The sequence below is a fragment of the Bidens hawaiensis genome, unplaced genomic scaffold (assembly GCF_021521415.1).
Source record: "Bidens hawaiensis isolate Kalapana, Puna unplaced genomic scaffold, B.hawaiensis_p1.1 tig00017855_1, whole genome shotgun sequence".
NCBI classification, from domain to species: Eukaryota; Viridiplantae; Streptophyta; class Magnoliopsida; order Asterales; family Asteraceae; genus Bidens; species Bidens hawaiensis.
In genome coordinates this window covers 189158-216907 of record NW_027492692.1, presented here as the reverse complement: position 1 = coordinate 216907, position 27750 = coordinate 189158, and the positions used below count along the sequence as shown (strand labels likewise).

General features: G+C 35.5%; 4 protein-coding genes across 8 annotated transcripts; 3 read left to right on the top strand and 1 right to left on the bottom strand.

Moving 5' to 3' along the window:
* Positions 1 to 1160: 1160 nt before the first annotated feature.
* On the top strand, positions 1161 to 3727 carry LOC143554814 (serine carboxypeptidase-like 27). The gene is made up of 9 exons (XM_077044493.1): positions 1161 to 1546; positions 1617 to 1712; positions 2044 to 2136; positions 2229 to 2314; positions 2390 to 2644; positions 2741 to 2868; positions 2959 to 3054; positions 3146 to 3251; positions 3357 to 3727. The coding sequence occupies exons 1-9, from the start codon at positions 1186 to 1188 to the stop codon at positions 3504 to 3506; spliced, it is 1371 nt and encodes a 456-aa protein (XP_076900608.1). The 5' UTR covers positions 1161 to 1185; the 3' UTR covers positions 3507 to 3727.
* A 2133-nt stretch (positions 3728 to 5860) lies between these two features.
* LOC143554805 (tetraspanin-6-like) lies at positions 5861 to 7220 on the top strand. Its single transcript, XM_077044482.1, has 2 exons — positions 5861 to 6352; positions 6906 to 7220. Exons 1-2 carry the CDS (start codon positions 5861 to 5863, stop codon positions 7218 to 7220), a joined length of 807 nt encoding a protein of 268 aa, XP_076900597.1.
* Positions 7221 to 8346: 1126 nt separating this feature from the next.
* On the bottom strand, positions 8347 to 14332 carry LOC143554813 (uncharacterized). 5 transcript variants are annotated; one of them, XM_077044488.1, is made up of 7 exons: positions 14228 to 14332; positions 10199 to 10366; positions 9528 to 10109; positions 9139 to 9452; positions 8940 to 9041; positions 8725 to 8859; positions 8347 to 8651 (listed from the first exon to the last, which is right to left on the bottom strand). In XM_077044488.1, the coding sequence occupies exons 2-7, from the start codon at positions 10299 to 10301 to the stop codon at positions 8520 to 8522; spliced, it is 1368 nt and encodes a 455-aa protein (XP_076900603.1). In that variant the 5' UTR covers positions 10302 to 10366; positions 14228 to 14332; the 3' UTR covers positions 8347 to 8519. The 5 variants fall into 5 exon arrangements, with proteins under 5 accessions (XP_076900603.1, XP_076900607.1, XP_076900602.1 ...); XM_077044492.1 differs by having other exon boundaries at positions 10199 to 10360; positions 14228 to 14268; XM_077044487.1 differs by lacking the exon at positions 14228 to 14332 and adding an exon at positions 10583 to 11350.
* Positions 14333 to 26457: 12125 nt separating this feature from the next.
* Positions 26458 to 27572, top strand: LOC143554825 (putative F-box/LRR-repeat protein 22). Its single transcript, XM_077044501.1, has 2 exons — positions 26458 to 26786; positions 26984 to 27572. The coding sequence occupies exons 1-2, from the start codon at positions 26458 to 26460 to the stop codon at positions 27570 to 27572; spliced, it is 918 nt and encodes a 305-aa protein (XP_076900616.1).
* The last annotated feature ends 178 nt before the right edge of the window (positions 27573 to 27750 follow it).

Genomic DNA, 27750 nt, shown 5'->3' with positions numbered 1-27750 from the left:
ACCTCATATTATATAAGATATCATAAAATAATAATTAAGTTTTACATATATTTCATTTAATTCAATTTTTTATAAAATAAACCATGAAAGTATGAAACAATATTAAAATTATAAATTGTAATTATAGTTGATTTTTTTTCACGGGGCGTTCGTCGGTTCGTTTCAATATGGTAGCTTGGCTGTGTCACCACCATCACGTCTGGTTAGGGGCTCAGTTAAGGGAACGAAAGAGAGGGAAAGACATGTGGTGTGAAGGAGAGAGAACATGTGTTAACCAATCAAATAATTTCTTCTTAATTACATACTTTTTTCTACATCAATCTCCATACACTTTTCAAAATTAAGGTAACATTCATTCATTGATCCGTTTTTCTTCGTAATTCTCTATTAAGAATTAGCTATTTATACATCCTTAATGACCCTTACCATTAGACATTGGTGTTAGCCTCATTGTAACCTTGTTAGGTAACATATTTCTTTAAAAAAATTTAATATTTATCAGGATATTAAAAAATATAGGGTTTGAATCATATACAAATTAAATTAACGTGAAAACTGTGAGAATCAAGTAGTATATTACATTACGATGTAATTGCATAATTACACTATGTTGTAATATAATTAAATTACTTGATTCTATCCGTTAGCATGTTAATTTAATTTAAACGTTAACTTTCCCCATAAAATATATTTATTTAATTTAAATAATATCCATAACTTATTATAAGTATCTTTAAATCATATTCTACAGATATAGTTTATCTTCTTCTTATTATTCTTTTATAATTATCCCACATCTTACAGACAACTATTTAATATTAAAATATTACACATATTATGATCATAGTAGCGCAACCTGACTCTTCAAATTTAGAGAATAAAGTAGTATAAACACCAAAAATCGCCGTTTTAAAATAAAATAAATAACAAATTTAATATTAGAAATGTCCAACAAATCAATCAAATTTGTGAATATAATCAAGAGAGTTCACGTCAACTCTTAGGCATCCTCTGTGCTGTCTCTCCTCATAACACCATCTTCTGATGTCAGTCTTCCACATTCACTAATTACAATCATTTATTAATTAATATCCATTCTTTGTTATCTTCACTCATCTTTTTAGCCAAACATGTGTCTATAAAACCCTTTTATTATTATCCCATAACTAACAGTTAAACAAACTCATGGCTAATTCATTATTCTTCTTATTCTGTTTCACTTTCTCATTGGTTGTTCTTGGAAGTTGTGGGTCTTTATCAGATCATGAAAAAGACAAGATTTTTAAGCTTCCCGGGCAACCACCAGTTGATTTTAATCAGTATTCAGGTTATGTTACTGTGAATCAAGAATCTGGTAGAGCATTGTTTTACTGGTTGACTGAGTCACCTGCAAGTAGACATCCAGAGTCAAGGCCATTGTTGTTATGGCTCAATGGTGGGCCAGGCTGTTCTTCTGTGGCTTATGGTGCTGCTGAAGAAATTGGGCCTTTGCATATTAATTCTGATGGGAAGACCCTTTACACAAACCCTTATTCTTGGAATAAATGTGCGTAATTTTTATTATTTGACTTTTTTTTTTGAATTGGTGTAATAATCTTGATTCTTGATTTTGGCAGTGGCAAATTTGTTGTTTCTTGAATCACCAGCAGGAGTTGGGTATTCATATACAAACACTACATCAGATCTGTATACTTTTGGTGATGCAAGAACAGGTATGATGCTCATGATCTGCAAAAAGTTTTCCTTTTTTGACGTACCCTGTAATATTTTATTGTGTTCAGACTTTTTGAATGTGAATTATATGATTATGCTGCATAAAGTTGTGATCTTTAATACATAACTTCCTGAATTTTGACTTTTTATGAGGTAATTGCATGATTAAACTGCATAAAGTTGTGATCTTTAAGCTTAACCTTCCTTAATTTTTGTCTTTTTGGTATAATTACATGATTAAACTGCATAAAGTTGTGATCTTTTTATCTTAAACTTTCTTGATTTTGACATTTATGGTGATTTTGGAATTTGGGTGTTGTGAATATGCAGCCGAAGATTCATATGCATTTCTTGTCAATTGGTTTGAAAGATTCCCACAATACAAGTACAGAGATTTTTACATTGCTGGAGAAAGTTATGCAGGTTCTTATAAACCCTCACTAATCTTGTTACATTACATTAACAATATTTTGTACTGCTTAATATTCTAATGCATATTGAATAACAAAATTCAGGTCATTATGTTCCTCAATTATCTCAACTCATTTACGAAAGAAACAAAGGAGTAAAGAATCCGGTTATTAACTTCAAGGGCTTCATGGTAAAAAAACTTAACTATTATTCTATAAGCATCAACATCATTCCATAATTTCTAACTTTGAATCATTCTTTTTAGGTGGGAAATGCTGTTACTGATGATTACAAAGATTATGTTGGCACGTTCGAGTATTGGTGGACCCACGGTTTAATTTCAGATTCTACTTACAAATCTCTTCAAAAAGCTTGTGAGGGAAGTTCTTCTGAACATCCACCTATTGAATGCATTAGTGCTCTAAGTATCGCTGAAATCGAACAGGGTCGTATTGATCCTTATAGCATATATACAAAACCTTGCGGTATCACCTCGTCTTTTAAGCGTAGAGGACATTATGTAAGTTAATTATATCAAAATTTTCTCATTAGTATACCATAAAAAATAAAAGACTGTTAGCTTATTTAACTTTTTATTAATTTTTTTTGTGAAAAGCCATGGATGCGCGGAGCATATGACCCGTGCACAGAGAATTATGCAAATCAGTATTTCAATCTACCTGAAGTTCAAGAGGCTTTTCATGCCAACATAACTAAGCTTTCATATCCATGGAAAACATGCAGGTATATTTTTTAAAATTTAAATCTTTAATTCTTTTTCACTCTCTTTAAGATTTAGTTATAATATTAATGTGATATTTCCTTAAATTACAGTGATATTGTTGGCGGGTATTGGACAGACTCCCCGCTTTCAATGCTTCCGATCTACAAGGAGCTCATAGCTGCGGGTTTACGCATATGGGTATTCAGGTACAATTTCTTGCACTTCATCTATTTACTTTACATTTTTAACATAACGGTTTCTATTATAATGATGATACGATGATAACAACGTATGCAGTGGTGATACCGACTCAGTTGTTCCACTCACCGCAACAAGATATTCAATTGACGCGCTAAATCTTACAACGATCGCAAATTGGTATCCATGGTATGATAATGGGAAGGTAAGAGTTTTAGTTTTAGTTTCTTTTCTTTTTTTTTTTTTCAAATTTTGTAAATGTGTTTTAATGATAATTTTTCTGAATACTTTTAATGATTTTTCTGGTTAGGTTGCTGGTTGGAGCCAAATATATAACGGGCTGACATTCGTGACAGTAACGGGTGCAGGACACGAAGTGCCATTGCATCGCCCTCGTCAAGCTTTTATACTTTTCAGGTCATTTTTGGAGAACAAAGCAATGGAAAGAAGTTCCATGTAGGTGCAGTTTACAGTTTGCATAATGATCAAAGTGTATAAAAAGTCATTATTTACGGGTTGCAAAAGAAGAAAGGAATAAGGCGACACATTCATTCTTGCTTCCTAGTGATTACAATTTGTTTTTAAGTTAATTAGTCGACGATTGCTATATTCTTGCCACACGGGTTGGATGTGGCGAATTGAAGAAAACGCTCGTTAGTGAGATTCCTTATACAATAATTTAAAACATTTATAATTAATTTCGTTAAATACATATACAGTTTTATTCCTTTGGATAGAGGTACGGTGTGCCTACATATAGAGCCGAGGGTCTCTCTGGAAGCCACCTCTTTATTCCTTTGGATAGAGGTACGGTGTGCCTACATCCCACCCTCCCCAGACCCTACCTATAGCTTTGCTGTCGGTGGGATTTTACTGGGTATGATTGATTGATTGATTGACATATACAGTTTTATTATATGATAGTGTGATTGTTGAGAATGGCTACACAAAATGGTGCATTTGATGGGAAACATATTGTTTTTTTGTTTTGTTTTGTTTTTTGTTAATGGTATTTTGAAGGTTAATTTCTTGGGCTTAATTAATATTAGATGAAGAGATCTTTTTGCATGTTTTAACAAAACCTTTGGAGTTGTTTGGGTTTGGGCCTGTTTGTGAATTGGGCTTTATGTGGGTCAAGGTTAAAAGGAATGAATGAATATAAATGAAACTGAAATGTTTGGTATAAAGTAATGGGTTCGAGAATCTGTTGATAGTTACAGTCTGGTTTTAATGATTTTAGATCAAGCCGTGAGTAAAACCGTTAGTAATGAAATTTTTATTATTGAAACCAACCAAACTTGTTGATGGTCAAAGTCTATTTTTATCGAACACAATATAAAATATAAATAGTTAAATACATCTAACATTAAATATTTAAGTTTGAAATATACTAATATTTTAAGTTAGGTCCGGTTTTTTATTGTTGGTTTGTCCAGCTTGTTATTGTTGGTTTTGGGTATAAACCCCAAACCAAATCTTCACTACAATTTGAAAATTTTGAAACTAAGCGACCGAAAGTTTAAAAACAAACCGACTGCAAATCAAGCCGATGACTACTTTGAACGATTTCAGTACTTTAAACCAAAATATGGCCTTCCTAAGTAAGGAAAATCGCAATAAAAACTCATTTGTGTATTTAACAGTAATACCTTCGCAAATATACACCATAAATCATGTAGTGACTTCCCAAGGGACATGATATGGTGTGGTGGTGAGTTGCCCATGCCACCCTCTATTCTAAAGGTGAATGGTTCATATTTTGTAATCTATATATATATATATATAAACGATTTATAAAAGTACTTAAAAGTACGTAAGTTTATCGTTCAAAATAAAATAAAATAAACCGTGTAGCGAAGTCAATTTTCAAAAGTAGGTCACTACAAACTTTTTGATGCACCTCTTAACACGTTTTAAAGTTTATAGTGTAATTTATTATCGGAATCCATTCACCAAATAAGTCTGTTGTTCTTAATGTGTGCAAACTATCTTCCTGTTCTTTTTTTTTCTTTCCTCCTTTTTTTACTCGTCTTTTCTTGGTTTCACATATTCTCCCTTTTCAAGGTGAGTCTTGCGGGTCCAACTGGGCTCTGCTGGGACCTACCTCTTCAAAAGGACATGATGATAGGCCTCGTTTTAAATACAAAATGACAATCATTGGTCGATCCGAGTCTTTTTTCGTATTTTTTATTTATGTAAAGTTAATATGGACGAGTCTAATGAATATGATATTACTTTTGTATTGTTGGATTGTTAGATATTGGTGTTGTAGGTAGCAAAGAAGGAAACGCCAACATTATTTTGTAACATATGTTATTTAAAGATGTCCATTGATGTTGATATCAACTTCTTTATACAAAGCAAAATTAGTGGAGCCTCAGAAATGATAAAGATATAGCACTGTTCAAAAGAAGCTACCTTTGTACACATCTACCATATTGCCCCTCACCCTCATACTAAACTTATATTTAATTTTTTAATAAATACTTATATAATACAACTTTCAAAAACAATAATATATATTTTTGAGATATCAAAATTTATTTAACAAATCCCTAGAAGAAACTTCTCAACAATGTATGGGTATAAAAGTAAAAGTGAACTCTCACTTTGAATGGAAGTTTACTTAATGGCTAAGAAGTGCATTTTAGTCATTTTCCTTGCTTTGTATATTAAACTTTAAAGTTCCTTCATACCCATAATAATGCCCAAAAAGCAATAGCCAGATGTACATAAATTTGAATCCACATAGCTTTATACAACAATAACATCATTTAAAGCTAGAAAAAAACTATGAACTCATAACAAACCAAAATGACAAGAGTTAGTAACACATTGATAGGTTTCTTGAACCTATTAACACTTTTAATATCAATACCAATAATCGGAGGCGGGTTATGGATGGCTAAAAGCACCGCGACGTGCGAAAGCTTCCTACAACGACCGCTTATGATATTGGGCTTTGTGATCTTGCTAGTATCATTGGCGGGTTTTATAGGGGCGTGTTATCATGTGGTGTGGGCGTTGTGGTTGTACCTAGCTGTTATGTTGTTCTTGATTGCTGCCTTGTTGGCTGTGACGGTTTTTGGGTTCGTGGTTGTGGGCCCGGGTGGCGGTGTGGATGTCCCGGGCCGGGTTTACAAGGAGTATCACTTGCAAAGTTATTCACCTTGGCTTAGGAAGAGGATTGAGAATCCTAGTTATTGGATGACTGTTAAAAGTTGCATTTTGGGATCCAAGACTTGTAGTAAGATTGTTATGTGGACTCCTGTTGACTATTGGACTAGAAACTTGTCACCAATTCAGGTACCATATTAATTTTCATTTACCAATAATACACATAAATTTTGTTACATATTTTAGTATATTTGGATTGACTATGAGACGTTTGTTTGAGTTTATTATGATATGCAAAACCCCTAACCAATGAGTTTATTTTGTTTGTTTGGGTTTTTTTATTTATTTTGATGATTGTTGTTGTGTTAAAAGTTCATTAGGAAATTAATTTTCGGAATTTGTCACACATAAATCCTAAGTCAGAAAAACAGATTTTTAATTAAATTCAAAATTCAAAACGGTAATTGTTGTTACAAACCCTACCGTGCAAAAGTGATTTCCCGATCATTTGGTCGTACGTTCTTTCATTTGGTTCATGAAATTCACATTCAAAATTATAATATGATCTTGGCTCATCTTAGTGTTATCCGATTGAGATTTGGAGAACCACCAAATAATTTTAATCTGAAAGTGCATAAACGACCCCCAGATAATCCAATTTATCAATTACGAAATTCCTCAATAAATTTCATAAAGTTCAAATCATTTGATATTTTGATAATGTTTTGGTTTATTTATGTAGTCGGGTTGTTGCAAGCCATCAAGCGCGTGTGACTACCAAGCGCCAATGATGACACAAGATGCTGACTGCTATAAATGGAACAATGATCCTAACGTGTTGTGCTACGAGTGTGACTCGTGCAAGGCCGGGGTGTTAGAGGACGTGAGACGGGATTGGCATAGACTATCGGTTCTCAACATCATCTTGGTTTTGCTTCTCATTATAATTTATTTTGTGGGGTGTTGTGCATTCCAAAATGCAAAGAGGGCTGATGACTATAATACATATGGTGCAGCTAGAATGTATAAAGCTAGGCCTAAATGGAATTTTTATTAAGTTACAATAGTTTAGTTGTTTATGGTAGAATATATTGAAAATTATAACTTAATGTGTATTTAACAAGATTTTGAGAGAAATGTATTGTATCTAAAATGATGTCTTGAAACTCTTACAGACTACAGATAATCATATATATATATATATATATATATATTTATGATATACCATATTAATTAAACAAGGCAGTATTATAATAAGAGGTGTTAGGATAACTATGCCTTCATGTCACTTAGAAGTCACACATTATGATAAACAAGTATTTCAATAATATTCTAAAATTTCAATTCTATCTAAAAAGAATCATATAATTTATTATTGTTCATATAGTCAACTTTCAGAAGAAAATTCTGATTTCAGATTCATCTGAGCCTAAATCTTATCTGTTTTAGACTTTTAGTGGTGTATATACCCTGCTTTACTTACTGGATGTATCAATATTCATATTCATTTTGCTTGGTTCTTAATCAATGCTTAAAATTGAGACTCTTAAAACAGTTTCAAGAAGATGATGGTATTGGTCAATTCAGTTATAAATGTTAATCTAATGGAGTTTTTTTATTAGGGGTGTGCAAGACACTGAAAAAACCGAAAGGTCCAAATCAAAAGACTTGAACAGAAACAAAGACCAACAATTTGGTTTTATGTTTTTGTAAAAGCCGAATTTATAGTTCGGTTTTGATTTTGCATGTAACAAAAACCAAAAAAATCGAACCGAACAGAAATTCTAGATTTTTATTTTGAATTTTTAATTTTAAGTAATTTACAAGAATTTAATAATTATTGGCCAGATGTATATAGTCACTTAGTTAATAATCAAAAAACTATTTATACCTAAATTCATTATTTTCAGTCTAACTTTTTTTTTCGGCCTAAAATTTTCAAGTTTAAATGGCAAAAACAAAAAAAACGAACCCAAAACGAAAACCGAAAAAAACAAAACCGAACTGTTTCAAGAATCCAAAAGCTGAAGTTTTGGTTTGGTTTTAGCCCAAAACCGCACCAAACCACATCACGCACACCCCTAGTTTTTATATAAGAATATCAAACAAAACAATTCAAACTCTACTAGGTTATAAAATATGTAATTCAGTAATCAACATTCAACAATCTCACACAAATCCAATGTCACAACTGGGTTATTTCATTAACTGAACTTAAAAGCATACACAATTGTTTTTCGTTACAATAATAAAAGCATAGAGATATTGCAGCTTGTACAAGTGAATGCACTTGGGATATATATTCATATTTAGTATGTACACCTTATAAAGTAAGCAAGCTCTTTTGACTTGGTTCTTAGTTTGAGCATTCAGTTTTGCATATTGGACATAATTTCTTCATCAGCAGCCACTTCTTGATGCAATCCACATGATAATCATGTCCACATTTTCCCATCCTTCCAATCATATCACCATCCTTATACTCTTCCTGATCGAACAAAAAACAAACGTTACGTTTATAAAACGCAAACCCAAGATTTAAATAATATATATATTCTTACAAGACATATAGGACAAGATACTTCCTCCAGGTTTTCATCAGAAGAGTGAACTTTTTCCATTAAATACTTTGACACATTATCCTCGGACAAACCCGTGCTAACACTCCCTATCCTCTCCCCAAGATTAAGCAGATCCTGCAAACAAACCAAAATTAAAAACGAAGCAACAAATAAAATTTATAATAATTTGTATATAATGATAATAGTTATCAAACCTCATAACTCATGCTGTCGATGTCGAGCCTCATCTCTCTATACTGATCGGAGAAGTTCCTGGAATTACCATAAAAGGGTGCTTGATCCACCATCATGATGGTCTATGTAAACGAGAATTCAAGTTCAAATCAATTGTATCATTACAATGAAACCGATAACAATGTGCACCTTTTTTTAAGGAACACAAGGATTACATACCTCACGATGCCCCATATGCGATTCTGTTGGTGGTGGAAATCTGTCAACAGCTAGCCTTGGGCGTCCACTTCTGTAACTACTACGCCATCCTCCTACAGAGCTATGCCTAGAATAATTTCTGGAAGAGAAATTATCCGGTGTGTGTAGTCCTTCGGTTGATGATGTACCACCGTGTGCATAGTGGGAGTACCTTGAACCGTTCCCGTATGAAGACTCGGATCTTCTAGATAGACCATGTGATGAAGAAGCAGGATAACCAGAACTCCCTCCAATGTGGACTTGAGTTATCTCATGTCTCGAGCCGCCACTCATATCTGTTTCTTTTTTCATCAAAAAAACATTAATAGTTGAATATAACTTAAGATTAAAAAGTTAAAACAAATAATCACCTGAAGGGGAGATCCTTCTTTGAGAGGAAGGAGGAAAAGGAGGAACACAGTTCCACGGTCCGCCATTAGCATGTTGACCAGGGGCAGAATGGTAAAATTGAGAATGCGAAGAATGGGAATGGGAGGGTACATGGGATCTTGTGATGTTAGGTTCCAACTCAAGTCTATATCTACGTCTCACGTTTCTAGAAGAACCTTCATCGTTAATTGTAAGATTACTCCTATACGAAGGCGCACTTTGAAAGTCAACAGATGGACTGGATGAGCTTCCTCCTGCACTATAGAAGCTGCCAGACCTTTTTCTTTTAAGGGGCCCGCCACTGCCAGTTGGGCGGTGTGACAGATCAGCTTCCATGTCACGCATATGTGGTCCATGTGGAACATTATAGTTAGTGCAATGTGTGTGCCCGACAGTTGTTAAAGATCTAGTTTCTGTTATTGATGAATGTGAGGAGGAGTCAACAGGCACATAAGGCTGTAGTTCCATGTTAACATTTGACCTGCCTTCTAAATTGTGATGACGCGTCAAATGATTCATCTGACCGACAAAAGGAGCGTTGTTCTCTGGGGCAGCACCCCTTCCTGGTAAAAGTCCTTAAAACATCAAACGGTGAATTACTGCAGTTTTGTTTAGGATTTGAATATTAAATTGATATATATCAAAATGTTACCTGTAGGGAAGTAAGGCTGCTCGGTTGGAGTATGAGTATGGTTGCTTCCGTGTGGATCAACTCCAGATCGTGTAAATGAGTTAGACAAGTGTCTATGCCTCATCTTTCCAACAGATAATTATGTCTTGCTCCTTAGTTAAATTAAGCTTCTGTTTTGCCGGCCTGTACCTATGCGAGAAAAATAGCTTTTAAGCTTAAGATAAGCGATAGAAAATATACGAGTGTGTTTCTACCAAGCAGAAATTAATATTCACAGAAAGAAATGCCCCAAATAATAACATTGTCATAAAGAGAATTTAAATAGTGTCTAAAAAGAGTAATTTACACTCATATAAACACCAAGCTTTTTACTCGGCTTGCAATTAACAAATGCTTCTCGCGTACCTGTAGCTACAAACTACGCTTGCCAGGCCATGCAAAGACATTCCTTTACCTATTAATTTAAGTAACCAAATCTAGAAACAGCATTAACCGGACGCTTTTATATCACGAAAATTTCATCAAAGTAACTAAAACTACAAATTCCAACAATTCAGGTGATAAAACTGTATGTTGAACCAAAAATTGCTTACTGAAGTTAAATCCGTACCTATTACGGCCATACTACGAGTCGAACTCCCACAGAGACACCTATCTTATTTAATTGACAAGATAGGATCAAAAGGTACCTCATATATTTCTCCCTGGAAATTGACCTATATAATACAAATCCTGCACTGCACAAAAACGGTTATCCTGAATAAAAGAACTTTTACCTAATACAAGGACCCAATGATTGCGTTTTTGCAAAACAATTCAAGGGCCACACAGAAATACACTACTTAAACAAACAAAACTTACAAAGAGACGGTGTCCAATATCGGATCTTATTCTGGGAAGAAAACAGAAAAGAAAAAATATGACATCCCTAACTGCGAGGAAATGTGACTGACTTCCCTAACTTTGGCTCACATAAACCAATGGCCTACAACCACTGATTAAGAATCTCAAAAGAATGAAATGTGTAGCTCAACAGGTATTACAATCAATAGCAACATCTACATCATAAAAGGATGCATCATTGTATATATTTATAGCCATATGACAGCAATTTACAATCTTCATCACACTTGAAAATAGTCTTCAGTGAATACCATATACACATAATCTGCACCGTATCATGTGGAACATAAATTCCATCATGCCATAATGATAGTATGGTCTTTAATATGGATCCAGAACAAGGAGTCAAGGACCAAAGATTCTTTTGTACCAATTGCACCAATTGGCATCAGATTGTTGCTCCATTGAATATTTATAGAAGTAGACAGTAGACACTGCGGCCTACTCTGTTTCCATTATATTACTGATGTCACAAATAACCTCCAAATCATACATATAGATATAAGAATTGCCATCGCCTCTTGTATGCTTCTGCTTGATACCATGAGTTACAACGAAAACCGATATCATCATTTCCTTCTTAAAAGTGTCCAAAAGGTAAAAAATGACAGTTGCCATCATTTCAACCATTTTTAGGACATAGCACCTCATAAGGAAAAGTTTAGCAAAAGATTGCGGTAATATTAACATACTAATGACAATTGAGAACCTTCTGTTGCTCAGATAGATCAAAAGCTCCTGCAATGTTATGCCATCCATGATTCAGAAAATAAGAGAAGACAGAACTCCAAACAGCTGTCTTTTAGATGAAGATCCAACTGCTGGCTACAGACTACAGCTAACTAGATATGCATAAATGACTAAAATAGTTTAGGGTGACTACGCGTCCAGTGCCCTTTTTGGGAATTGTCTGAAGTTGTAGATCCCATGAAGATGAAGAAACTGATTTAATAACACTTGCAGCTCAGAAAACTTGCTTTAAGAGAGGGTCTTGAAATTTTGATACAGAACAATCGCATCCTAGCCCTGATCATATACCAACTACTATACAGAGCTTAATTTTTCTCAACTAAATAAAAATCAAATTATCTTAGTATCTGTAACCTGGACTCGGATACAAACTTATGGTCGAAGTCTTTAGCTACTAAATATATTATCGTAGTAACTTTTCTCAATGCGAGGGGATGCACTTGTGAACTTTTAAGTCATGTCATTCGGTATGTGTAAAGAGAAAATAGATCAGTAAGAACAGGAAAGTTGAATGAAACAAAGAAAAGAAGCATAAGTTAAAATACTGGAGATTTATTATTAAGATTCTAACATCAACTCGTATCAATGACTGTATGTTAAAATTACAGAAAGCTTAAGCCAGTGATACTAATCACATTGGATGCAACCTAGTTATATTTACTGATAGGACACTCCTATCCACTGTAATGAATGTCAACTCAACTTCCAAAGAACTTAAAGTTCACATCTTCACAAATTTGAGGCAATTACAAGTTCCTATTTCTCCTTTCTGGAGCATACATTCGGTGAAAAAATAAAAAAAACCATAGAAAACTCCTCTCTTTGACCATAGGACAGCACGTCAATTCTCCAGTAAAAGCGATGTGTACTATAACGTTCCAGTCTTCATCTAAAACGGGGATGCGCTAGATTATATGATGTGAGCTGCAACCAACTTTCAACAATAATGTTCATATGGCTGACAACAAACGTTTTCGAAACCTTATTTATACAACCTCCTCCTCTGTTTAATCCAAGAATATTTTTTTAAAGGTTTTACATGCCTATCAATAACATGTAGAACGGAAAGGGCCATTGCTGCAGAAAAAGGATATATCACACTTGGGGGAGTGCGGGTTAGAAAATTAAGGCGCAAAGCTATACTAGAACAACGGAGATCAAATTAACTAAAAAAAAGGTAAAGAAGCTATCCATGATCCATAATCATGGGCTAGACTCCTTACTAACACTAAAAAAATACAGAAATAATCAACTGACCCGTAATACTGAAACTAATAACTAACCGAACATATAACAACTATAAAGAAAACTCCCTAATATACATGCCTAAAAGCTCAAAAGCAGGATATGGGTATGGATATGCTATCAGGCATGTTGGTTCAACACTTAAGAAAAACAATACAATATAACAAACAAACGTAAAGATAAATTTAACTCATGACGAATAATTCATTATAATAGTTTATTTGCGAATTGTAAAATAAACAAAACAGAAACCATCCCAAAAGAAAAAAAAATCTGAGCATGAAATATGTTCACCAATAGTTTTTCACAGATCAGACGATTGCGAATGATCAAACAGAAACGGAAAGCATTCCAAAACTCGAATTATCGGTCAACAGTCAACACGAAGCATGTCTAATGTTTTTCAAACTATACATAACATCTTCAAATATTTGACTTATTTCCCTTTTCTTTATGACACGAAAGATTCAAAACTTCAAACCCAAAACACACCTATATTTTGTCGAATGGTTGTGTAGATGATGCGAGTGCCCAGTGGGATGCCTATCAATTCTTAATGCTTCACAGCTACTAACCTTTATTATTATTATTATTCCATTAAACCCCACATCACCATCCTCTATCTTTCATCAATCAAATTAAAATAAGATAAAAATATCATCTGATGTTAAGTTAAAACTTATAAGATCAAAAGAATCAGCCAGCTACAGTAACATACCATATCAAAAAATAAATAAATAATATCCTAAAAGATAAAGTAAACAAAATTGATCAATCGATCAACCTCTCAATCGCCTCATTAATTAACTTTTTGTTCATCGCACATAGATCCAGTTTTACTTTATATACATAATAATAATAATATTCTCCATATAATAATAATAATAATAATAATAATAATAATAATATGTATTAATTAGAATCTGTGTCGGTATAATCCAGAAAGAAATACCCACAACATAAAACCCCAGGGAAATTTTAATTTGTTATTTTTTAATTAATCAATCAATCAATCAATCAATCAAACGATGGGTGGATAGTATTTGAGCAAATTAACATCAGATTTGAAACGATTAAATTAAAAAAAGTAGAAGAAATGAAAGAAAAAGATATGTAGATCAATATGATCGGTATGAAGATCAACGATCGTACCGATGGTCAAATATCGATGATGATGAAGGCAATTTGAGAGGTTTAAGCGTGTTGGCGTACGGAAGTGATTGAGTTCGGTGGTTGGTTACCAATTATATAACGTTTGGTTCCTACCAAATACTTTACTTGAATTCAGAATCCGACCCGGCTGTATATACACCCGGAATATATATATATATATATATATATATATATATATATATATATATATATATATATATATATAAAAAGCCAGCCCACTAATCGAAATCAAGCCCACTTTCATTAAAGTCACTGATTAATCTTTTTCTTAATAATTGAAGGTAACCGAAATATCAGTCGTCTTCTTTAAATGATATTATGTTCTCATACTTCAAAATGGTATTTAACTATTTATCCATATTTTTTTAAACCATTGTATTCTTGATCTTGGATATTTCATTTCATTAGTAACATATGTTATTTCTTTTAGAACGATGGTGACTTTAAATTGTGTTTATTCTCTTATATGGTGGCTTTGACAATTAGCTTTTTACTTGTTAAAACTTATAACTGAGTTTAGGAGTAATCCTTTTACGTGATTTGAGTTCATTCTTTGAAACTTAATTTGATGTATATTTTCCTGTTAACCAATTCTAGGGTTTTATAATATAGACTTTTTAAAACCTTCTTTTTGTGTTATTGTTTTGGTTATATCCTCTAATCTCGTTTACTGTACGCTTAGTATGTTAATCTACCTGAAAATGTGTTGACATAACATTTAGGTTTATATGATATACTTTTTACACCATGACACATATAGTTTTCGTATTTAATATGCTAATATAAAGGTGCATGATTTTAATCAATTTTGTGTGATTTTCCATGATAACCAGTATTAAGATTTTAGATCATGTGTAGTCGTAACGCCCCACCCTTAGGCATTATGCACCACGTGGCATCCCGTCACCAATTGAGCATTTTGCAAAAAAGTGGCGTAGTGGGCAAAACGTCATAACTCTCCTACAATAATTACATTTATTCCCCTCTCTCTCCTCTCCCCACACACAAATTTTTCAAAATGCGTGCCACCATAGCGTTTTGTAGAAAACGCACTCCCATAACGCCACCCTCATAACGCCTAGGAGGCGGTGTTCCTCGGCATTATGGAGAAAAACGTCTGGGAAAATGCCGGCGTTACGGATCGTCTTATGATTCTGCTAAACGTTTATTGGTTATATCTTTTATTCTCGTTCCAATGTACGCTTAGTGAAGGATATTTAATGTGTTTGAAAATACTCAAAGTGGATTGAACATAATGCATTGGAGTATTCGTGAGAGAGAGCGATATGGAGGAGTCTTTAGTGTGTTTGAATGAGATAGCCATAGCTATTGGCGAAAACTTACTTGAGTTAAGGCAATTTGAACTTATTGGAAACAACATGACAAATAGTGGTTTGTAGGTGCAATGGCGAAGCCTGGACGAATATGTCGATGGGGGCAGACAAAAACACACATTAAAAAAACCGTAAATGAAGGGGGCCGGGATCAAATTTTCGGTTGAAAATTAGTATAATTACACTACATATAAAAAAATGTCGGAAGAAAATGGATAAATTTACACTAGTGCGCAAAAAAACGGAGGGGGTCGGGGCCACCCCTGGCCCCAACTATCCTTCGCCCCTGTGTAGGTGATTCTGAATAACCGTCACTCCCTTGAAACACTCGACTTGTGTCAATGCATTTTTTTATTGATCTTAAGGGAAATCTAAGGAAACTATGTTTCGAATAGATTAAATATTTGAAACTCCCAAACGATACCGAAGTTATTCCTTATATTTTTATGAAACACTCTAGGATTCATCTGTTGAGGATTATGATTCCTCTAACTCCTATGACACATACTTCTGTATCTGATGATTTTGAAACACATGTAAATGTTGGTTTATATATATTTGATGCTACTAATTTTGGTTGTATTTCTTGAAAACATCTTTCTTAATACCGAATTTGGTAGTTAATATTTTGTTGGTGATGACAAATTGGATGTGGCTTAATGGTAGAGCACCCACTTTACAAGTGAGAGGTAGGGGGTTCAAACCTCACTATCACCAATTATAGAGAGATATGAGGAATGACCCTGGCTTGCCAGGGTTTGAGTCCTGATCTCGCCCGGTTTTACCGGCTCCTCGCTGTCGTGCCATTTGGCGGGTGTGGGGGTCTGGTTTTACCGGTGAATCCCTCAAAAGGTGGACCGCTAGGGGCTCCGTCCGGATTAGTGGTTAGCTCGGGCTACCTTTAGCCAATGGGACCGCGTACTAAGTACCCGACGTTACTTAGTTGTTCGTTCAATATATATATATATATATTTTGTTGGTGATGTTGTCCAATCTTGGCGTTGAACTTTCGGCTTTCTTTGTAACACTTTCAACAATTGCTTGTCATTTTAATGTCTGTGATTTATTAAATATGTATATGTCTTTTTTTTGTTACATTTAAAGATAATTTTATATTTAACTAGTTGTGAAAACCAGTGTTGTGTTAGACCGGTGATATCAATTGGGTCTATGATCATACAACATAAATAAATACTAATGACATATATATTATATTCATTGGGTAAAATATAAGGGGAAAATAGAATGGGTTGATTAGGGAACTTGTATTCATTTTACTTTTAAGTATGCAGTGTAATCAAGTTTATTGGATAATTAGGTGTATATGCATTTTGGTGTGGTTATTCTTGGCTAGTATCTTGTTAGTCAAGTTCTTTTTTTGTTTCTAATAAAAATTGGCCGTTCAAAAAAAAATTGGACTCTCAAATTTGCTCTCACTTAAAAACATTTTTTTCGTTGTTCGGACTCTTTTAAATGTGACTAAGTTTAACCAACGGAAATCTTGAAATACAGCTTTTGCATAGCAAAACTCTTTCAAATACCAACTAATTTGTTATTATAAATTCTTCGAGTTTTGAAAAAAATGTGCGTATAAAATTAAATTAACCTTTTGTTGCTAAATATATTTGCATTTGCTTTGATGAAATTTTAAGATCTAAACTATGAAAAACACATATCCGAAAAGTAGTTAATTGACTGGTTTTGAAGATATTTATTAACCAACCCCAAAATGTCATTTTGTAATTATTTAAAAGAAAAAATCAAGTAAAAATAGATTGGGCTATGAGCAATCATGTACATTGGTTTTTACGCTATGAAAATTGGTTTTGTTATTTATTTATTTTTTTCGAAAATTGGTTTTGATTTTAATTTTTTTTTTCAAAAAGCACACTTTTTTAAACACCCAACTAAAGTCTAGCAAAAACACGCCTAAGACTCTAAGAGCATTCACATCCTGTGAAGAGTTTGAATTGATCATATCAATGAATAAATTACAAACATAAATAACCAGAGATCTTCTATAACTTAGGAGATAATTAACAACCTAAATTAACATATTTGACTAACCATATACAATATAATTACGTAAATCATGGGATACTATTACCCCTATCAATCGAAAAGGTGGGGAACCAACGCGAAGCATGGTGCGGAAGCGTTCAAACAATGGTCCTTGTAAGCTCTTCGTGAAAATATCAGCCACCTGAAGATTGGTAGGGACACATTTCGTGTATAAGCGCCCGGATGAAACTAGCTCGCGAACAAAGTGATAATCTATGTCAATGTGTTTAGCTCGCTTATGTGACACGGGATTTTGACTCAACAAGATGGCACTTTTGTTGTCACATAGTAGTGTGGGGCGATCGGGAGGTAATGCATGAAGTTCTCGAAGGAGATGTGTGATCCATATGATATCTGCTGCGGTATTTGCCATAGCTCGATATTCTAATTCGCAACTAGATCTGGATACAGTTGGTTGTTTCTTGGCACTCCAAGATACGAGGTTTCCCCCGAGATAGATAGAATACCCATATGTCGACCTACGCGTTTCAATGCACCGGGCCCAATCAGCATCAGAGTAACCAACCAAGGTGGTGGTAATATGTCTGCTAAACGTTAAACCAAAGGAAACAGTTTCTTTAACATACCGTAAGATGCGCTTAACAGATTGAAAATGAGAAGTAGTTGGTGACTGTAGGTGTTGACTTGCTTGATTTACGGCATAAGATAGGTCCGGTCGAGTGATGGTAAGGTATTGTAGAGCACCGACTAAGGACTGGTATAATGTGGGATCATGAAATGGAACACCATTGGAGACAAAAGTGTCGGTGGTGGCAAGAGGAGTAACCACCGGTTTGGCATCTAAGAGACCCGCACGAGACAAGACGTCATGAGCATATTTTGCTTGACTTAGGAATAATCCCGATTTCATGTGCGTAACCACAAGACCCAAGAAGTAGCCCAAGGTTCCCACATCTTTAATAGCAAATTCCTTATGAAGTTGAGAAATAAATGCCCGTATAAACAAGTGATCATTTCCGGTTAAAATGATGTCGTCAACATACACAAGAAGGTAAAGAAGTATGTTATCGCGCTTGAAGACGAAGAGCGATGTGTCGACTTGACTACAAGAAAAACCATGAGTAGTAAGAAACGTGCTAAGTCGTTGAAACCAAGCTCGCGGAGCTTGTTTAAGTGTAACATCCTACTTTCGGTTATTATAATAAAAATAAATTTCGTTATTTCATAGTGGGTCGTTATCGGTTTAGATAAATAGAATACGAGTTGGGCTAGTGTTGGGTAAATGAATATGGGTTATGGACTTGGGTTAGGAAAAAAAGAAGAAAAGACCATGGGCTTAAACCCATGATCCATAAATATATAAACCCTTAATATCCATTTAATCCTCATTCACACATATTCCATACACCACCCAAAACACACACTTAAGATTTCTCTCTAGTTCTTCCTTATCTCTAGCCGAAATCAAGAAGGAAACCGAGCACCGACCCGAGGTAATGATAGTTTAATATTGTACGAGCCTAAAACGTTAGTTATAGTCGCGTAACGACAAGCCGACACCGTTAAACCGTTTAAATCACAAGATCCGGGTGGAATCGGGTATAAACCGGACCTAAGATGAGTTTAGGGATCACCCTAGCTCAAATCTGGATCAAACGGGACGAAAAACGATGAAAACGGTGGAAGAACGAGTGAGATCTCATTTTTCCGGCGAAAACGCGGTTTTCCGGCGATGACGGCGCCGGAAAGGCGGCGTCGGAAAAGATAAAGGTGTCAGGGAATGTTCCCTGACCTAACCCTAGTTCGCTAAGGAAACTTAGAGAACTAGAGGGTGATTTTTAGCTAGTTCGCTAAGGAAACTTAGAGAACTAGAGGGTGATTCTTTAGCTAGTTCGCTAAGGAAACTTAGAGAACTAGAGGGTGATTCTTTAGCTAGTTCGCTAAGAAAACTTAGAGAACTAGAGGGTGATTCTTTAGCTAGTTCGCTAAGGAAACTTAGAGAATCAGAGGGTGATTCTTTAGCTAGTTCGCTAAGGAAACTTAGAGAACTAGAGGGGAGAGGGTGATTCTTTAGCTGATTCGCTAAGGGAACTTAGAGAACCAGAGGGTGATTCTTTAGCTGATTCGCTAAGGGAACTTAGAGAACCAGAGGGTGATTCTTTAGCTGATTCGCATAAGGAAGCCTAACGAACTAGGCTTGATTCTTTTTCCGATTCGTTAAGGAAAAGGGTAACGAATTACCCTTGATCCTTTAAGACCATTCGTTAACAAAGATAACGAATTAGAAGGTCTAATTCGCTAAGACCAAAGTAACAAATTGAAGTTTAACAGAAGGACAGAATGGTCCCTGAACTTAGAAAGGAATGAATTAATTACAAATAAGCTAGTGATATGGCTAGTAATAGATAATTAATACGAGTAATTGTTATACAGTTAGCCGCGCCCAACTGAAGAAAGGAATAACAATTAACGGTGAACGTAACCGACTTCAGGTGAGTTTCTAGCCCCACTTCTGTGTTATGTTTTCGGGGCTGTGTGCATATTCGATATGTTTGTTAATACACTTATCCTAAGTGATAAGTGTATGCCTTACATGAATGATGTGAAATGTATGAGTGATTGCTTGTTAGTACGTGAACGATCTTCGGATATTGCACGTACTGTCAGGTTGTAGTGTTACGTATAAGGTAAGTATAATGTATTTGCTTATATGTATGAATGCGATAAAGTTAATAAACGAAGGAAAGGCATGGTTGTATGGTAACGAAGAGGGACCATACCCTAATAATATCTGTAATGTTAGGGACCAGACCCTAATAATATCTGTGATGTTAGGGACCAGACCCTAATAATATATGTGATGTTAGGGACCAGACCCTTATAATATCTGTGATGTTATGGACCAGACCCTTATAATATCTGTGAGGTTATAGGGCGAAAGGCTCTTTAAAACGTATGATTATGTATGTAAAGAAAGTATGAAGGTAAGAATGAAAGTATATGCACTTATGTGTGTATGAAAGAAAGTTAAGAGGTTAAGTATGAAATGTAAGAAGGTATTGTATGATTATGTGATTAACTAGAACTCACTCAGCGTAGCTGACTTTTAGTATGCACGCAGGTGAGTAGAATGAGGCAGGTAGCTTGAGGAGGACACATGGCAGAGTTGGACGAAGCTGGCATCTGAAGATTTTGCTATGATGTTTTATTTTAAAAGACTATGTTTTGTTTTTAAATGACTATGAATGCTCGATAAGACAAGAATTATGGTTATGGAATGTAATGGTTTGAATGTTTTTAATGTTCCGCGAATGTTTTAATTAACTCTGATATTTAGAACTGCGTTTATAAGTAAATCCAACACGAAAGTAAGGCTACCGGTAACGGGGCCTTACATTAAGACCATAGAGAGCCTTTTGTAAATGACACATGTGATTGGGGTATTTTGGATCGAAGAAGCCGGGCGGTTGTTCCATGTATACGGTCTCGGTAAGATTGCCATTTAGAAAGACATTTTTGACATCCAATTGATGTAGGGGCCATCCATAGATGGTGGCAAGAGCAAGGACAACCCGAACTGTAGATGCTTTAACAACCGGACTAAAGGTGTGAAAGTAATCGAGTCCCGGTATTTGCGTAAAACCTTGAGCCACTAGGCGAGCTTTGTATCAATCAATGGAGCCATCAGCTTTGTATTTTGTTTTGTATATCCACTTTGAGCCGACAACATTTGAATCAACCGGACGAGGCACGAGTTTCCAAGTGTTGTTGTTTTGTAAAGCAAGCATTTCCTCTTGCATGGCAGTTACCCAATTCGCATCTTTGGCTGCAGATTTGTAGCCTTTAGGATCATGTGCTACAAAGAGAGCATGATGGATACTATTAGTGAGGAATGAAAGATCGGCAAAGTGTTTGGGTTTATAAATGCCAGATTTTGATCTAGTGTGCATATGATGACTAGAGGTAATGGTTGTTTGATTTGTTGGTGGAGGTTGTTGGGCTAAGGTATCTGTGGTAGTAGCTGGTGTTGGATCTGGTGAGGTTTGATGGTTAGAAGTCACAGTTTGGAGTGTGTGAATGGTGGGTGAATGTTATTGGTTGAGAGTGGAAGTTTGTTGTGCTTGCAATGGAATGGTAGTAGGTGTTTGTTGTTTGGTCGGCAAAGGGGTAAAGGTATGTTGGGTTGGGTTTGTTGTAGTGGGTGTTTGACATAAGATACAAGAGTTTGTGCCTTGTGTTTGGGATACCGAGGTTGTACATTTTTGTGGTGGATTTTTGGTGGGTAAGATAAGTGATGGGGATGGCGTGGATTCATCAAAATTGGAGAAAACCAATTTTGCTTCATTCACTGGTGTAACATTTCCACTAAAAGGGAACACGTCTTCATCAAATTGCGCGTGACGTGTAACATATATGCGAGAGGTTATTGGATCCAAGCACCGATACCCTTTATATTTTGGACTATAGCCAATAAAAATACACGAAGCGCTTTTAGGAGAAAGCTTGTGTTTGGCATAGTCACGTAAATAAGGGAAGACCCGACATCCGAAAATTCGGAAATTTTTATAAGTTGGTTTTTGTCCATAAAGAACTTCAAATGGAGACTTGTAATCAAGTAGAGAGGTGGGTAGCCGGTTTATAATAAAAGTTGCTGAGGTAAAGGCATTGATCCATAAGTTTGCCGGAGCATGAGAGTTGAACAACATAGCGAGCCCTGTTTCGGTTATGTGTCGATGTTTTCTTTCGGCCCGCCCATTTTGTGGGGGTGTATGGGGACACGAAAGTCGATGATGGATGCCTTCTTGTTGAAATAGTTGTTGAACACGATTGTTGGTGAATTCGGTGCCACCATCACTTTGAAAAATCTTTATATTGCAAGCAAACTGATTTTTCACTAATGGTAAGAAAACCATCAATGCATCATAAAATTCAGACTTTGATTTTAGCGGGTAGAACCACGTAAATCTAGAATAGTCGTCAACAAATATAGCATAGTACAAATAACCATCGGTAGATATAACAGGTGCCAGTCCCCAAAGATCACAATGAATTAAATCTAAAACATGCAATGAACGTTTGGGATTTAAGTCAAAAGATAAACGATGTGACTTAGAAAATTGACATGACGAACAAAGTCCCGGTTTGGGTAACAAGGAAGTAAGACATAAATGACCGGTTTTATGTAATTTTTGAAATAACATCAAATGAAACGTGACCAAGTCTACTATGCCATCTTTCAAATGATGCTTTAAGATGAGGTGACGAGATAGAAGCTACAAATGCTCATTGTCCCTCCCGAAGAATATAGAAACCATTTTCACACGTTCCCCGCGCTAGCACCTCCTTCGTTTTTCGATCCTGAATATTAAAATAATCATTAGACAATAAGACATCAACAGGGGAGTCATTGGTGAGTCTACTGATGGATAGTAGACTTTTGGAAAGGTGGGGAACAACAAGAACATTATGTAAAGGAAGGGTGTTATTTATGACAGCGGTACCAACTTTAGAGACAGGAAGGGATTGTCCATTTCCAAAGGTTACAGAAACATTACCCGGATTTGTGTATGGTGGACGAATATCATGTGGATTTGGTGTCATGTGGGTGGTTGCACCGGAATCGACAGTCCAATCCGGATAGTTTCCATTGACGTGACATTGAGCCTGAAAGGCTTGAGCAAGGTGTGCATCTAGAGGAGGAGCACGTTGAGTAAATGTTGGTAAGGTTGAACAAGAAGAAGCAGAATGACCTTCTTTTTGGCAGAGTTGACAGGTGATCGTTTGACGACCACGACCTCAACCACGACCCATGGAAAAATTTTGTGACCTTTCCCTATTTGAGGAAGCAGCCCCACGAGAATTTTTAGAGAAACCCGTGTGTCGGTGCGGATGAGTGACAAAAGCTGCTTGTGGAGATGAAGAATTATGAATGGATTGCATGAAGAGTTCATGACTCTCTGCCTTGGACAATAAATCACGAAAGTTTAGTGGTATAGGAAGGGCACGGTGAGTAATAGAGAACATCTCAAAGGCCGATCCGAGACCGCATAGAAACCAATGACATTTGTCATGGTCTTTGACGGGATGGCCAATGGCGGCAAGTTCGCAAATAAGCTTAAATTTTCGGCCATATTCTGACACTGTAGACGAACCCTTTTGCATTTGACGGAGGGTATCGCGTAGAATGTGCATACGTTCTAACGAGTTATAACTGTAGGCAGCTTCAAGGACTTGCCAGACCTGTTGAGCGGAAGTAAGCCCGAGGACTTTAGTCATGGCCTCTTCAGAGAGAGTGGACTGTATTAATAGCAAAGCTTTTTGGTCAGACTCTTTCCATGTTAAAAAAGCAGGGTTGGGTGTTTGGTAGTAATAGTTGCAGGTGGAGGAGGAAGGGTTCCATCAAGGTAACCGGTGAGATTTTGAAAGGATAGAAGGGGAAAATTTTGATTTTTCCAAGGAAGGTAGTTTGTGGATGTGAGTTTCATAGAGAGTAGATGAAGGAGAGTGTGAAGAGGGACCGAGGAGGCACTGCCAGAATTAACGTCGGACATAGTCGATGGCCGAAAAAAAAAACAGATTATGCAAATTTTGAGGAGAGGATCGCCAAGTTAGGCTGATACCATGTGAAGAGTTTGAATTGATCATATCAATGAATAAATTACAAACATAAATAGCCAGAGATCTCCTATAACTTTGGAGATAATTAACAACCTAAATTAACATATTTGACTAACCATATATACAATATAATTACGTAAATCATGGGATACTATTACATCCAATCCCCTATTATGTGTGGGGAGTTTGTAAATTATAGGGTATGGTTGTGAGTGATTGTGAGTGTAAATTATAGGGTGGAGAGAGAAATGTAGTGATTTTTTGTAAATTTGGGGAAACATTTGGGGAACATTGTTTGCCCCTATTTCTTTTTTAATATTTGTTGGATTGGTTGTGAGTAGAGGAGAGAGAAAACTGTAATGATAAATGTATAAAAAATATTATTTAATTGAACAGGAGAGAGAAATGTTGTGTTTTTTAGTATAATTATAGAGATGAGGATGAGGAATGTGATGAGAATGCTCTAAGAGAGGTCGCATCATAGAAAAACTTACATTAAATTGAAATTACACCACTTAGGTCGTTTTTAGGGATGGCAATGAAATTCGAACCCGATGAAAAAATCCGAAACCCGAAACATTTAAGACACGTAATACCTGTCTCATTAGGGTTTGGGATTACATTTGAGATTTTTCGCGAGTTTAGGATTTGTAATATACCTGATTGCCCGGCCCGATTACCTGATTATATACCCGAGTAACCCAATATAATTTTGTTTATTTATTTTAATTATATACTTTCAAAATTGTTATGGCTTCTCAGAATTGTTATATCTAAAAGTTTAAAGAGATCAAGGCATCACTTTAGAAATCATTCATGCACTCTTGAAAGAAAACGGGAGTTCTGTTCGTTCAAATATTAACCAACTGTTTATACATAACTCAAAAGTTTAATTGTCCTCTTATATCTTTGTAAGATCTTCACCTCCTTATTGTAAGCTCAAATTCATCAAAATAAATCTAATTAGTTTCAATATAATATAGATATCATTAAATGCAATAACCTATATAGACGAGTATACCCCACGAGTATTTTGTCCAAACACGATAGAAAACCCAAAACCCGATGGGTATTCTCGAAACCCGACGGGTTTGTGACGTGCTTTAATAATCAAATATGGGTTTGAAATACCTAAACCCGACTCATTGTCATCCTTAGTCATTCTATAAATTTACATTTGGACTATTTACAAAAGGCAAGAGATCTTATCTAAGCTGATAATATCTTCAACTTTGATCCTTTTATCTTCAAAGATTCTTTTATTCATTGCTTTAATCCATATACTCCAACAAGTTATAAAGACGATCCCATAGAAAGCCGTCTTCTCAGTAATCCCCAGGCTCAAGATGGTGTAAGATCCAATAAATGACGCAATGGAAGCTTAACCAAGAAGGCGAAATCGACGTAACTTTACACCACGAGCTCACTATCCCAAACCTTTAAAGCCACCAACCAACCCAATAAAACATGCTCGATTGTCTCAACTTCCGAGTCACAAAGCCTCTAAGAAACCTGGCTGTTCCTTCTTCCTAAAGCCTTGGTTTTATTGGTAAAAAAATAAAAAAAAAAAAATTTTACTTAAAAGAATTCGAAAAGTTATTCACTTATTTGACAATATTAAATTGCCAATATATCATGATTAAGCCATTGGGCAAGCAAACGTAGGTTTGGCAGTGGCATTATGACTTATTAGTAGTTCTCAACAGTGGCAAGACCATGTGTAGTCGTAAAGCTCCACATCCAGGGGTTATGCGCCACGTGGCGCCCAGTCAGAGTTATGGTTTTGTATAAAAAACAAGTGTAGTCATAAAGTCTCCATAACTTGGAGGGGGGGCGGTGTTTCCAGAGTTATACACTTGTTTTTTTGGTGCCATTCCAGCGTTGTATATAAAACGCTTGCAAATTTGACTTCAACATAACGCGGGGGGGGGGGGGGGGGGCGGTGTACCCCCCGCGTTATGGCTCAAAACGCAGGTGGCAAAGCCACCACTACACATGGTCTAATACCTCTTACTTATATGTAGTTGTTTTGCTCATCAACCAGCTCGTCTCATCGGAGTCGACTAAGCAAAGGGACGATTCTCTCTCTCTCTCTCCCAGTGATGTGAGACTGAGTTTATTATTTTGCTCATTTCTTTGTTTATTTTCTTCATCTTTTTATATATGCTAAGAATGTGATTAATGCATGTAACATGATATATATAACATGTTATTTGGCTTGTGCATGCTAAAGTGATGATGCTATCTTCGAAAAAACTGAAGCAAGAAGAAAGGAACTGGTTGGATCTTCCATCCGATGTAATGATCAACATACTTAACAGGGTTGGTATGGTTGACATCATCGAGAATGCAGAGAAAGTGTGCACTGCTTGGTTTAAAATCTGCAAGGAACCTGCTTTGTGGAGGGTCGTCAATATGAAAGACTTATTGAGTTCTATTATAGAAGATCACTCATCTGAAAATCTGTGTAGGCTTGCTGTTAGTAGAAGCCAAGACCAATTGGTTGATGTTACTCTTGTGAATGACTATGATGGTAGTACTCTTTTGGGATATGTTTCTGAAAGGTATGTGATACTACTGGGACAACTCTTACTTAATTATTAATTATTTGTTTATTGTTTTGGTGTTAGCAGCAAAAGATAAGTCATTTACATTTTTTTTGTTCATCACATTAATTATCTTATTTTATTTGTGTAATAAGATAATTTGTTTGGTATTTAAATATAGCTAAAAGTTTGTTATTACATTATGTCTATAACAGATCAAGTCAGCTTAAACGTCTTGAAATGGCGTACGATTTTTTTGGTATAAGTTTGTCTGCTGCTTTGATGAAGTTCTCTTTGTTGAAGGAACTCAACCTTTACTTTATAAAAATCTCAAAACAAGATATTGAAACTGTTGGTCGATATTGCCCTATGCTAAAAACACTCAAAGTGAATGATAGTAGATCTTTGATAGATAATGATGAGATAGTCATAGCTATTGGCCAAAACTTACCTGAGTTAAGGCACCTTGAACTCATTGGGAATGGCATGACAAACATTGGGCTGCGGGTGATTTTGGATAACTGTCTTTACCTTGAAACACTTGACTTGCGTGCATGCGTTAACATTGACCTCAAAGGTTATATCAGGAAACAATGTTCTAAACAGATTAAATGTCTAAAACTTCCCAACGATTCCCTTGAAGATTTTCCGTATTTCTGTAGATCGTATAATGTGTCATTTGACGATGACGATGATTACTATGTTGGTTCTAGGAATGGGATCGATCGGAGAGACTTCTTTGACGATGACGATGACTACTATGTTGGTTCTCCTGAAATATTTGATGGCTATATAAGTCAATAGTATGGATCCAAAACCTTCCATAATTTGGGTATGCTCTGATGGTCCATGATGATGTCTTTGGTAAAAGGTGAACTATATGAATTGCTGATGCTTTAGCCAATTGTTGGAGTGATCTTTTGGGGCTCTTTGTAACACTCAACAGTTGTAGGCTATTTTGTTTTACTTTTCTTTTTTTTTT

What these genes read in the sequence shown, in the direction of transcription:
- LOC143554825 (XM_077044501.1), top strand. Translation starts at nt 26,458, where the DNA reads ATGATGCTATCTTCGAAAAAACTGAAGCAAGAAGAAAGGAACTGGTTG. An exon ending in TTGGGATATGTTTCTGAAAG is followed by an intron (nt 26,787 to 26,983) that starts GTATGTGATACT and finishes TGTCTATAACAG; the next exon opens with ATCAAGTCAGCTTAAACGTC.
- LOC143554814 (XM_077044493.1), top strand. Translation starts at nt 1,186, where the DNA reads ATGGCTAATTCATTATTCTTCTTATTCTGTTTCACTTTCTCATTGGTT. An exon ending in TGCTGGAGAAAGTTATGCAG is followed by an intron (nt 2,137 to 2,228) that starts GTTCTTATAAAC and finishes AACAAAATTCAG; the next exon opens with GTCATTATGTTCCTCAATTA. An exon ending in TATCCATGGAAAACATGCAG is followed by an intron (nt 2,869 to 2,958) that starts GTATATTTTTTA and finishes CTTAAATTACAG; the next exon opens with TGATATTGTTGGCGGGTATT.
- LOC143554805 (XM_077044482.1), top strand. Translation starts at nt 5,861, where the DNA reads ATGACAAGAGTTAGTAACACATTGATAGGTTTCTTGAACCTATTAACA. An exon ending in GAAACTTGTCACCAATTCAG is followed by an intron (nt 6,353 to 6,905) that starts GTACCATATTAA and finishes TTATTTATGTAG; the next exon opens with TCGGGTTGTTGCAAGCCATC.
- LOC143554813 (XM_077044488.1), bottom strand. Translation starts at nt 10,301, where the DNA reads ATGAGGCATAGACACTTGTCTAACTCATTTACACGATCTGGAGTTGAT. An exon ending in AAGAAGGATCTCCCCTTCAG is followed by an intron (nt 9,453 to 9,527) that starts GTGATTATTTGT and finishes AAAAAGAAACAG; the next exon opens with ATATGAGTGGCGGCTCGAGA. An exon ending in TATCTTGTCCTATATGTCTT is followed by an intron (nt 8,652 to 8,724) that starts GTAAGAATATAT and finishes TTGTTCGATCAG; the next exon opens with GAAGAGTATAAGGATGGTGA.